This window comes from Mixophyes fleayi, chromosome 4 (assembly GCF_038048845.1).
Source record: "Mixophyes fleayi isolate aMixFle1 chromosome 4, aMixFle1.hap1, whole genome shotgun sequence".
In the NCBI taxonomy this organism is placed as follows: Eukaryota; Metazoa; Chordata; class Amphibia; order Anura; family Limnodynastidae; genus Mixophyes; species Mixophyes fleayi.
In genome coordinates, this window is record NC_134405.1 from 165,658,801 (window position 1) to 165,672,496 (window position 13,696).

Genomic DNA, 13,696 nt, shown 5'->3' on the forward strand with positions numbered 1-13,696 from the left:
TGGGACTTGTAGTTTCACAACACCTGGAGTGTCACAGGTTAGCCATCACTGGTCTAAGCCCTCATATTATTATTATTATTATTATTATTATTATTATTAATAACATGTATTTACATAGTGCCAAAATACTCTGCAGCCCTTTACAATTTGAAACAAACACAAAAATAAAACAAGACTGGGCATTAACGAAAAACCTGAAAGATGCTTGTTTACAAGCTTATAGTATTAAGCATATTCCCGTTATTGATCTCCATAAAATTATTACCACAGCAAACAGAGAGCTATCCATCCAAAGCAAATCAGTTAATCATGTAGGCACAAAGCATAATCAAGAGGTACTAAATAGCAAAGCCTATGGGTTTTTGGTGGTGTTTGAAGGGAGGGGGGGATTGAACTGCTCTAAAAGTAGGATAATTATTAAGGATAATTGATGAACCACAAATGTGTGGACCCACAAATGCTTCATTATGACACAAGTTTCCCTAGTCTACCTGGTGCATTTCAAATGTACACCTCCTTCAATATCCTTGGAAATGATCAAGAAAACCAACCTGTGCATAAGTTTGCGGTACACCTGAAATGCACCAAATGGAAACAGTCAAAATCTTACTGCAAAGTCCAGTTCCACTTTTGGAGCACCCTCTAAAATAATTTAGTTTTCTGTTTTTCTCCTAAATTACTGCTTGGTCTGTTCTCATGTATGTCTTAAAATAATTATGGGAGTGAGGATACATCAGGATTGTGTTTATTACATGTGCTACTTTGTATATTTAAAGCTTTTTATTACATTCATTGAAATATGCCTTGAAATGTGCTTTTCTGCAGAAATGCATTTATAAGGTAGAAAATATGAAAAAAATAAAACAATAAAAATATATAACAATACATGGGTGAGACTTGATCATCAAAGGTGGACAAAAAAAACCTTTTGGGGGAGAAAAATGTTGTGGAAACTTCTGCAAATCAGAGTATGCTCCCGTCAATGTACTTCCTCCACCTCTTTATCTCATTTTAATTTTCTTGCCAATGCGAGGAAGGCAGCTGATCTGGCTAAACTTGTGCACCACTGCAAACGCCAACTTCTTGACCTACCAATCCATAACAAAACATAAAGAATATTTGTGTTGCAGATTTTAACTTTTCGGGCAGATACATAAACTCCTTATCTAAATTGCTTTCCTATTCTGCATTGAGATCTCATGTGTCTCACTGCAGAATGTTACTGCTCTCTTATTAATAAAAAGTGAGTGAGTATGCATGATATTTGGATGCCCTGAGCACTGGGTGGCTAATGAATAATTTTGCACCTCACAATTTGATTATCAATATGATGCTGCTCACTTAGGGAAGTAAGGAACATACTGTGTCTAGGTAGATAGTGGATTTCTTAAAAGATTAGGTTAGTTTAAGTCACTTTTTTCTAGTGGTGCCTTATGTTAATCCTGGACATCAGGCCCATGACAGCAATATTTTACAATTTATTCCTACAAATGATATAGTATTACAAATATTTACTTTTTCTCATAACTTAATTCACTTAACTTGTGAATCATTTGTCATAATTCTATTGTTTTCTTCATTTATAATTTCCTTATTTATTTGCACTTTGTAACATTTTTGTAATGTTGTTTATGTGTTTCTAGAATAATATTTTATTAAAGGGTTACTATAACTTACTGTAATGATCCCTGATACTTAAATAGTACTTTTGACTGAAATCACCTGTTTATAACTGAAAAATACAATATTGCTGTCATTGTTATAATTGTAACTGTGGAACTGTACTGACGGTAGAAAATAGTAGAAAATAGTAACAGTACATTTTGTTAGTTGTCAACAGGCATTTTTAGGCAGAAGCCTTATTTCATGTATAAGAAGTTATTCCAGTAGCTCTAGAACCCAGCATAATGATTGTAATGAGGCAAAACAGTGGCGTTACCCTTAAGGTAACAAACATAAAGCTTTGGCATCACTTTATGAATCTTTAATTCAGAATTACCAATATGGGTTCTGGAGTCATGGTATTATTAGACACATGGGATGTCTTTAACATAAGTGATGCTGCTATTTATTTAAAATTTTGTAACTTGGATGCAACCTAAATGTGTGTTTTATATGTGTAGACTTCTTGTACAAAGACCCTCTGGCTAAAATTAGAATAAGCAAAGTCATATCTCTTTCCTTTCATGTTTTCAATAAGACTAGACAGAGTGAGACAGGGCATCCCCTTCACAAGCAAAACCCCAGTCTATATAAACATTATAATATTAACAATTCCAAAAGCACTCAGCGCCTCTATTATGAGATGGTTGAGGAACCCATTTATATATGCATGATGTTCCTGAATGAATTTCTTTTTAAATTTAATTAATCCTTTGTGACTTTTTGTAAACTAAAGTTAAACTTGGATAAAGCCATATATTTCTAATTAGATCTTGGAGCATAAGAAAAGGATCTAAATTTACATTTACATTAGGAGGACAAATAATCTATGTGGCAAATTTCACCACCCTCTTAGTAAATAGTCTGTTTTATAAAAAGTCTTTTAACTACCACCATAACATATTGGGAGTAAAATATGTTTATAAGTGGCAGTGCAAATTTAATATCATCTTTCTTCATAAATAGTTATATATATTCCATAGCTATATATTTGACCAATAAGTGAAGAGAGCGTAGACCTTTAAGGCTTACAAACTTAGAGGCTTGGCAGTATACATGTATTATTAATTGGTGACTATTTCCAGACTTGGATAATGCTAAATTGTTACATAAGATGATGCTGTGGCTTTGTGCATAGGTGCAGTTTCTAGGGGGTAAAACTGTGTCCTTTTCCACCTCTTTGAAAGCGTAAATACTAGGTGAAAGCAGGTGTTATTTAGATAACATCAAGTTCCCTAAGATCCAAGTTTCTTTATATTTGTATTTAAAATATTTTTTTTGTTTATATGTTCACAGCCAAGTGTTATATATGTTGTTAAAAGCGAAAATGTGTATTCACCGACTGCATGGTACGTGCCCTTCGTAGTCACAATTGGCTGTTTGCTTCTACTTGGCTTCCTTGGATTATTAAGTTACCTTCTTGCAAAATACTTCCCATGTAGAGGCAGCCCCAAGCCAAACACTGAACCATTGTGAGTATACTAGATCGTCTACATACATTTCTCAGCAGTTTTATGTGTCTAACAGCAGGCTTGTTTTAACAGTTCAGCAGAATTAGAAATCACATGTATCAATCTGTGAAATTCTAGACATCTAGACAGTATGCATAGACATGGCAGGCATGTTCTGAAATTTAATTCTGAATGATATAGTTTATATTTTTCTTACAATAAAAAACTTCTCTACTTTCTTTGTCACTCTAAATTTCTTTGTATTAATACCAGAATTTTTAAAGGCACTCTAACCCTATTTCCCATATTTAGAGATATTTAGAAATTACCCTCCAGTAATATGCTTATTATAAAACTTTATCTGTATTCTAGGATGGCATTAATTTATCTCATACTTGCCAACATTTTTTTTTTTTCTTCCGGGAGATGCCGGCTGGGACGTGGGCGTGCAGGGGGCGGGGCTGCGAAATCGCGTCATTTTGGCCCCGCCCCCGTGACGGAATGACGCAAATCGCGTCATTTTACAGTGGGGGCGGGGCTAAACGCCGCGATTCCGGGTGAATCGCGGCGTTTAAACTAAATTTTTCCCCCTTCCTATCAGGGAGATTGCCACACTCGTCCGGGAGACTCTCGCAAAATGCGGGAGTCTCCCGGACAATGCGGGAGAGTTGGCAAGTATGATTTATCTAGCTGTATAGGTAACAGTTTTGTTGTCACAAATACCTAATTGCAATAATTGTTTTTTCATCAAGGTAGTGTTCTTAAATTTACTACCCATGACCTATCTGTTCAGTACAATACTATAGCAGGGCCATTCTCACAAGTTCCATTTCCTCCCCCTGCAATGATGTCATCATGGGAGAAGGTTCTATACAATAACTCCAGGCTGGTGCATGGCAAAGTCTGCGTGCTGAGCACCTGCGCAGTATGATGCTGGTGCCGACAGGATGTAGGCTGGCTACTGCTCAGGATATGTGTACACAAGATGTCTGTCACGGGATATATAACAACACACACTGTAGCAATTACTGTATTTACACAAATAAGTGACGAGGGTTCAACAAGCCTCACACACAAATGGACTGTAGTAGAAACTAAACCATTTGCTGCATCATCACATTGGGTGTTGGTAACCAAAACCTGTTTTTCTAAAAGGAATCCTTGGCACTTTTTGATGTAGCATTACATGGTCACTATCATCTTAACTTAACAGAGATCTTGGTAATATTAATTTCCCCTGGCTGTTACATACACATCCAAATGGCAGAAAAATGCCTTTCTCTATCAGTGTGCAGGCTAAAATCCAATCAGGTGTTCCATTGGTACATATAGATTATATATATATATATATATATATATATATATATATATATATATATATATATATATATATATATATATATAATATGTGTATGTATAATTATTTATTTTATCATGCTAATAACATTCTAATGTTATTAGTAATGGGACCAATGTAATGCATATTCTCAACTTATGTAATTAGTACCTACAACATTCATAGTTGTGTGGTTTGAAATGTATCAATGTATTGCCCTTGGTTCATATTATGCCACACAGTAGTGCCACCAGTTCATAGTATGCCACATAGTTGTATCCCCAATTCATATTATGCCACATACTATTGTCCCAGTTCACATTATGCCACATACTATTGTCCCAGTTCACATTATGGAACATACTATTGCCCTAGTTCGCTTTCATATACATGCAGGCAGCCGTATGTGTGACTCACCTCTTGTCAGCACACGTGTCTTCAGTTCCGCAACAGAACCTAGGAGGATCTGCATGCGCAGCAGATCCATTTAGTCCATCTTAAGAGCAAGCAGCTCCGGCGTGCCTGGTAAAACTGCACAATGTGCCATGTGGGTGCCACGGGAGCTGGGCGTTGCCGTAACCCTGGAATAAAACATCAAATACAAGCTTGTGCATGGCTTGGAACGTGAGGGTGCAATTCCTTTTTTACGTTTCCAGGACTACCTATACATGGCACTTTCTGCCTCGCAGAACCATTTGCAAAAGAGTAACTCTTATGTATTTCTTCATTTATCAAAGTAAAGCTCATCACTTTTAATTTCACGGATGTTTAATACATCAGTCATTTTCTAGCATCAATTTGTAAAAGGGAGAAGGGAGAATAATTTGGGGTGATCCAATGATTTGGAATTTATCCTAAGATATCAGCAATAGGGGAAGATGCAGTGATGACCTTTGTACCTCAGAAAGCTTAGTTGACACCATGCTGTTACATATATCAACTTCTAAAACATATTTGCAGTTTGTAACTTAAAGTTACAGTATATTAAAATTACATAATTATGCAAAATGCGTCTGATCATACTATTAAGCACACTGTAGGGTCACAAGCCGTAGCGGATCCGGGCACCACCGCGACTCGCTCTCTTCTCTGGCCCAGCGTCCTGGCCGTCATCATGACGACCGGGACGTCACTTCCGGTCACTTCTAATTTCCACTTCGACCACTGGGTAAGGCTGTATGCAGATTGATTACACTGTTAAGAGGAAACAGAGGAAGAACTGTAAAATAATGTAGTAATTAAAAATGATCGGCTAGACAGTGTATCTAACACACTATAATAGCTAGGCCATCAGCCAGGATGAACCTTACTACAAGCACTGGATATAATACTGAGAGACTGATAATATATATATATATAGTGTAGAAACAATGGTTACAAGGACATTTCATGTGTCTGATTTGTTATTTTTCAAACTCACCACAGCCCACAATAATGTTTAAAGATGGATGCAGTGTTTTTATGGTATGTATAGCTATTATGTGGTGTCAATATTTAGTTCTACGCCCGGTCATTTGGAGAGATAAACTTTTATTAAACCTAAAGCTATAAATTGTTACATGACAGTGTATTTCTATATGAAATGTTTTGATCAGTGTTTATAAGATTGAAACATTATTTGATGTAATACATTTTTCATTAACACATGTAACTTTTTTTTTCAGAATAAATCCTGCAGGTATGTACAAAATAGCTTTTGTAAACCAGATTTTGTTCATGCATATTGTAGTAATAATTTGAAATTGAAATTTTTGACCTGGGGATATTTATATTCTATTAAAATTACACAGATGGGGAACATTTAAACTGGATATCAAGTTATAATCAAAATTGTATAACACATTGGGTCCGATTCATTAAGGAAAGTAGAGCAAAAAGATTAGTAACTTTGAACTTGGGCAAAACCATGTTACAATGCAAGGGGTGCATATTAGTTTATTATTTTGCCCATAAGGAAAATACTGGCTGTTTTTCATTGTAGGACGCAAATACTTGATAGCTTTAATTTTACACTGACATTAAATGTTGATCAAGGACATACTCTACCTCATTTATAAATCTGTACTCACATTTTAAATTTACATCCCCCTCCAATTCAACATGGTTTTGCCAAGGTTAATTTTTTTTCCCCTTTACTTTCCTTAATAAATCAGACCCATTGGGGGGTATTCAATTGTTAGCGTTAACGGAAAAAAACCAGCACTCAAAAAATATTACCGTTTATATGGTAATATTGCGCGAGAAAAGCGATAATATGGTAGTTTACTCGCGGAATAACGCTAAGATTTTTTGAGCACTCGTTTTTTTCCGTTAACACTAACAATTGAATACCCCCCATTGAGTTTTAAGAGGAGAGCTGTTTTCATTAATGGGTGAGTCTAATTATGGTATATTTTATGCCACTTAGCAATTACCATAAAAAAAACTCTAAACCGAAAAACTTTTCCCTGTTCTAGATGAGCCTATAAATGTTGATGAACCCATTTCTCTATGTGGCACTGAATTACAGAATAAAACCATATCCAGACTGTAGTGATAGGAATTTGCAAACCAGGGTGCAACAATGGCCAGTTCGTTGTGTCATTTTGGTTGAACACTCCCTTTAAGACTAATGTAAACAAAACTATGCGTATTTGTCTTTCTGTAAACACAACTATGTGTATTTGTCTTTCAGCAAAACAAATAGCCAGCTTATTACACAAATGCTTTCTCCCAACAGAACAAAGGCATGATATGGTGATGCCAAAAACCAGTGTGGTAATAAGGAAAAATAGGTAATATAATAGGTAATAGGGAAGAAAACCGGGACATGGGGGAAGATGTAGGTTTAGTTAGGAAGTGAGAGTTATTTGTCCATGTACAGCTAAATGTTTGTGAGATTTCTTTGCAAATTTTATAAATAGTGCCTATGTTTTTAATTGATATTTATCTTAAAATAAACATGCATATATAAAGGTATTTTTAATATATATATTTTTTTGCAGAAAAGAAAAAGGTTAAAAAAGATATTTTCTGGGTAAGATTTGTCCTTATTGTACATAACATTGTCAGTGAACTGAAATGCTTCATTATCATAGTATGAAGTGGGAGTCCTCCATGACAGTGCAACATTAAGTTTAAGGATTCAGTGTAGACCGGCGGTTCCCAAAGTGTGCGCCGCGGCTCCCAGGGGTGCCGTGTCAATGTCACTGGGGTGCCATGGGCCAGACATAGAAAAAAAAAAAGAACACATAAACTTACCAATCCGCCGGGCGCCGGGACCCAGCAGCCTCCTCTCCCCGCAGCTTGTTACTGACGTCGATATTCAGTGACAGCTGCTGCGGAGAGAGGAGGCTGCTGGGTCCTAGCGCCCCGCGGATTGGTAAGTTTATGTGTTCTTTTTTTTTTTTTTCCATGTCTGGCCCGCGGCACAGGAGTGACAGGGATCGTGGCAGCGGAGGGTGACAGCGGGGCAGAGTGAGTGTGACAGCAGGGGCAGAGTGAGTGTGACAGCAGGGGCAGAGTGAGTGTGACAGGAGCAGAGTGAGTGTGACAGTAGGGGCAGAGTGAGTGTGACAGCGGGGCAGAGTGAGTGTGACAGCAGGGGCAGAGTGAGAGTGACAGCAGGGGCAGAGTGAGAGTGACAGCAGGGGCAGAGTGAGAGTGACAGCGTCAGAGGGGCAGTGGAGGGGGACACAGAGTGAGAGGGGCAGTGGAGGGGGACACAGCGTGAGAGGGGCAGTGGAGGGGGACACAGCAGGAGAGGGGCAGTGGAGGGGGACACAGCGTGAGAGGGGCAGTGGAGGGGGACACAGAGTGAGGGGGCAGTGGAGGGGGACACAGCGTGAGAGGGGCAGTGGAGGGGGGACAGCGTGACAGAGGGCAGAGGGAGCTGTGTGAGAGAGGGCAGTGTGTCTGGATGCAGAGGGGACAGAGTGCCTGAGTGCAGAGTGTCTGGATGCAGAGGGGACAGAGTGCCTGAGGGCAGTGTGTCTGGATGCAGAGGGGCAGTGTGTCTGGATGCAGAGGGGGCAGTGTGTCTGGATGCAGAGGGGACAGAGTGCCTGAGGGCAGTGTGTCTGGATGCAGAGGGGACAGAGTGCCTGAGGGCAGAGTGTCTGGATGCAGAGGGGGCATTTTTGCATACAACTAAATAAGTATTTCTGTCCTGACCTAAATACTTATTACAATTTTTTGACCCAACTACTTCTAAAACAGGACTGCTCAATAATTATTTTGGAGGGGTGCCTTGAAAAAATTTGGAGACTCTAAGGGTGCCGCAAACTGCAAAAGTTTGGGAACCACTGGTGTAGACTGAATATTGTATTTTTATGGAAAGGGGAAATAGCATTTGTATTCTTGGTTGTTATAATTGTTTTGCTGTATTTTGCATAAAAGAGAAGAATTGGACTGAGTAAATTTAATCATAAATTTTTGTATATTTAAAAAAAAATGGGAGCACTATTTCAACAAGAAGTGTACAGTAGACAGGACTATTTATTTTATAGCTAAAAATAGTTTCTGTTGGTCAGTGACCTAAATAATGTATTTAACCTTAGGGACCACTATGGCTTATTAACCTACTACTATTGGGGCTTTAAATCCAGCACATTATTATCAGATGCAAACTCCATTTTGCAGTTCAAACTATATTATTATAACCATACAATTAGTTAGCATTGGGCGACGATCTCTATTACAATCAGAGCACTATCTGTGTGGAATTTTAGCTTCTCGCTGATTGTGTGGGTTTCCTTCCACACTACAGATACTGGTAGTTTAATATTTGTGTGGTAGATAATTTAGAATGTAAGTGCCACTGGGACCGGCACTGATGTGAATGATTACACATCCTCTCTAAAGAGCTGTGTAATATGTTGGCACTTTATGCATAATGCTTAATAATACTAATACTTCCTAGTATTGGAGACATAGCATTTGTTATTAATAAAAGAAGGGCAATATGACACAGTAGTACACAGTAATTCAAAATAGATTTTGGTAATTGGTGACATTCCTTCACTTTTACAGGTGTCCTACATACTGTATGTCCATTACATGTCCTAATCTGTTTGTGTAGCAAAAAAATTCTATGTGATGTTAAATACTTTCTTGTTTAAAAAGACAAAAGTATTATAGGAGTGATACCTTTATTGGCTAGCCAAAAAAAATATTATTATATTTGCTAGCTTTCAGACCTCTGTGCTCTGAAAGCTAGCAAATATAATAATATTTTTTTTGGTTAGCCAATAAAGGTATCACTCCTATAATACTTTTGTCTTTTTTGACATGAAGGTATTTAACATCACACTAATCTGTTTGTGTAAATTCTAGAAATATGCTTCAATGGTTTTCTAACTATATAATAGAATTATCACAGCAGATATTTTGCTTACTCCACAGGAAATGACCAAGGTTAACACTGTTTTTGATGGAGAAGCACTAGACCCAAGTAAGATTTTATTATATACTAAATTATATATATATGCATCCTGGGTGAAAATGCATGTATTCTAGCAATATTTCAAAGGTGGGAATGACTGGACTGGAAGAGAAGCTGGAAGTGAGGAATAAAGCAAAGGGTGGAGTCAAATGTGACAACATGGCGGCATGCTTGGGAGACTGAGAAAACTGTGGTATTGTTGACAGTGAGGTAAATTTGAGAGGAGTTGCTGACTCTGGGAAGAGGGAAGATAATAAGGGCTGTTTTGGAGATACTGAGCTTTAGGTAGTGATGAGACATCAATGTGAAGATAGCAGAGAGATAGTTGGAACCACAAGATAGTTCAGAATGGGAGAGGTCAGAGGAAAACAGGTAGATTTGGATGTTGTTGCAGAGGTCCTTTTTATTTAGATCTAGTGAAGCATAATGAACTATCTTTCTGAATACCCTTTCTCAATACATCTTTGTGTTAAAATCAGAGCCAGAATATTGATACATCTTTTTTAATAATGTGCTGTAAGTTCATCTGGAACAGGGGTCAAGGTGGCCTTCAAAGATTTGATGGCTTGAGAGACCTCCTTAGGCAGGATGTTAGCATTTAGAACAGTTTGTTGGCTATGAAATAAGCATGGTAAGTGACATAAGTTTAGATATTGATCAATGGCAGCTGTAGCCTTACGCGGGTCTGGGTGCACCACATCTAAGTTGTGTAGATGAGAGGAGAAGAAGCAGAATTCTTCCACCATTGTTCATGGATCTTAAAAGGGTTGGCCTTGACAGTTCTTTATCATGGTAATTCTGTTATGAACGCACTCAGTATGTAGTTTGGATGTGATGATGGAGTCAGCTTTGTTGCCGTTATTGTAGAACTGCTGATGGAGCCATTTTAGAGAATTGCCCGCATTTTCTGAGAGTATGGCATTTAGTTACTTCAAAGGGAGGCTAAGCGATGTGCTAATTTCTTGTTTGAATGTCATTAATATTTCATAGTAATAGTATTAATCTGGGATTTAGGTCTGCTATTCTCTACGTAGCCATTTTATTTTTGTTTATGGTGATACTAATCAACCTGCCCCCAATCAATGCCTTATTGGCTTCCTAGATCATTGACAGAGTCACAAATTCAGTGAGATTCAGGAAATGGAGGTGGTCCCTGAATCAGAAAGTTTCCTAGTCAAATAATAGTCTGTATAGATAAAGAATATCGATGATTATAGAGCATGTAGGCTTGATTAGTGGGTAAATGGCTTAGAAGAGCCGTGCATAATCCTCCACAAATCATGCAAGTCTTGAACCCTAAGAAGTTCTGCAGGTTTTTTGGAATCCTTGAAATCCTTTAGTCAGAAAACTTTGCACAGATTTGTCTAACGTAGATCTAAAGTGATACTGAAGTCACCCCTCAGGATCACACTGCTTCCTTAACTGTTCCAAGGCAGTCAAAAAAAGCAAGTCCTGGTATGTATTTGGAGAATAAATTGATGCAAGGCTGAAAGTCTGGTGCATATATACAGCAAAAACTATGAGAATTGTACATCAGGATTGGAAATAATCCCTGGGATTGCTACTAACTGTGACATGAAAGGTTTGCATGTACTGCTTGCCCTGGGGGGAAGGATCTGGTGTGTGGAAGTGAATCTCTTGGGAAAGATCTGTATGTGCACTTCCCCTTCTCAGGGCTTGCAGCACCAGTGTTCTCTTCCAAGGGCATTTATTAACATTGAGAAAAAGAACTTTGATGCTTATGGTGGATCATATAAGTTAAAAGACTGAGAATGATACATAGGAGAATGTCCATATAGGTAAGTGTTAGATTCAGGAATGGAGACAGGGGTCCTGGCAAAAACAGGGGTCCTGGGGGCAAAGAGAAGTAGGGGACACTAGAAAGGGAGGATCTTAAGGGTCCAATACATAAGGCACTTGTGGAACAAAGTGCCAAAATGTTAATACATTGATAAACCAAGTAAACACAATGCAACAACTGGTAGGACTCCTACCGTAGGCGTATTTTAGGAGTGAAGTTAGCCATTGGAATCTAGAGAGGACTGGTGGGGTACATGGTGTGGCCGGTACTCAATGAACACAGAAAGAATAAAAGGTACCCACACTTAGAGAGGGTAGGAGGTTATATTCAAAGGCTAGTGAGGCATCAGTTTGTGAAAAGGCAAAGGAGTCAAGCTGGTGAGTTTTTTTGTTTCTGGAAGTCAGCTGAGGAGAGGATCAGCAGGTGATTGTGAAAGTCAGGGAGTGAAGCTGGTGCAGGGCGGTAGATGCTGAAGAGCTGCTGGTGTTGCTAGTAGGTGCTGAGAAGTCCTCTAAAGGCGCAGCTAGTCCAGGTGCAGTGGTGGCTGAAGAAGACCACTGTGGTGGTTGATGGGTAGAGCTATTTGGGAGTCCAGGTCTGATTGGGAAGAGTAGACAGACATTGTGGTGCACTGGAGAGGTGAAAAGGCCTGCACCGAAGGAGACCCAATGCCTGATGGAGTGGCTGGAGAGGGAAGCCATGTGGCACACACTGAAGGATTTGGGCCTCCTCCCTGGAGATAAGCAGGTAATTTCTGGTTGGAGTCATCATCTAAGGAGTAGGAGCCTGGTATGTAGTTCAGGCTAGAGGGGACATGTTTTGCATCAAGTATGGTAGTCAGGATTAAGAGTCCAGAAACACAGTATTTCACAAACAGGACAAGTGATGGTTACCAGGTGCCACTGCTTCCCATATAAACAAGCTGTCTTGGGTGTGCTTACTACTGTTAAAAAAAAATGTTAGGTGGTGTGGAAATAGCAATATGGCTTACAGGTCTTTTGGCGGGCATTAGCTGTCAACCCACATCAAGCTGTGGAGTCCATGTTAAATAACATTGGGCCCTCCAATAGTAATTTTAAAGAGCACATCCAGATGTAAACCAACTGTTTTAAAAGTTGAAGTTCTTCTGACAAATGGGATTACCCGATGAAGTAAGATTTAAACACCTCGATTCAGAAGCGAGCAGAAGACTCATCTTCCATCATCTGATGCCAGGCCATGCCCCCACCTAGGGTTTCTTTAATGTGTCTGGCATTAATTGTCATAACATAATGTCAATACACCAGATCCTAGTTGATGAGTATTCTTTTTACCTGCTTTACTTTGCTAGCAAATATGACCTGGGGTCATCCATCGCAGTAATCTTCAAGTACTCTCAGGTCTGATAAATCACTCCTAAAACTAGCGTGTTAGTTATAAATTGTTAACATGATAAAATGCAACTTGACAAATAAAAATGTAAAAAGTCTCTAATCCCACTTTTCCTGCTGAATTTGTACCAGAATAATGGAAATCACAATGGTAATCACAATAAAAACCTATTTTCCTAGAATTAAGAAATAAGGTCTATGTCACTGTGATTAACAGAAGAACTTACATTTTTGTCATGCTGTTCACCTCACCTTTTGATGATTATTTGGCACAACTCAATTTAATTTGAAAGTTACCATTCTCGAGTATCAGTTTCCTTAAATGTGCTCCATTTTGATTAATACAACAATAATCTTTACAAAAAAAACAAAACAACTTTTATTAACAGGAACCATCTCCATCCATATTCCCAGTGTTCCTCCTCCCCCCACTGTGCACTTTGTTCCTAAAATAAATTTGTTACAACATAACATTGAAAACAACTTTTGTAATAACACACAACCTATTTCAACATATTTACTCATGTGATCAGGCTTTTTCTTAACTATTACTGGACAGAAGGAGAAGTCAAAACTGAGTTTCCCATGTTTTTTCCACTTCATTCACCTAACCTAGCTAATTAAGATAATTTCATGGTGTTTATATAAAGGCAC

General features: G+C 38.4%; 1 protein-coding gene across 1 annotated transcript in view; it reads left to right on the forward strand.

The window, feature by feature from the left end:
- Positions 1–13,696, forward strand: part of CDHR3 (cadherin related family member 3) — a 47,339-nt gene that overhangs the window by 32,170 nt on the left and 1,473 nt on the right. The window contains 4 exon segments of the mRNA XM_075205275.1: positions 2,959–3,134; positions 6,959–6,978; positions 7,434–7,465; positions 9,832–9,880. Of these exon segments, the coding sequence (XP_075061376.1) occupies positions 2,959–3,134; positions 6,959–6,978; positions 7,434–7,465; positions 9,832–9,880 (277 nt within the window).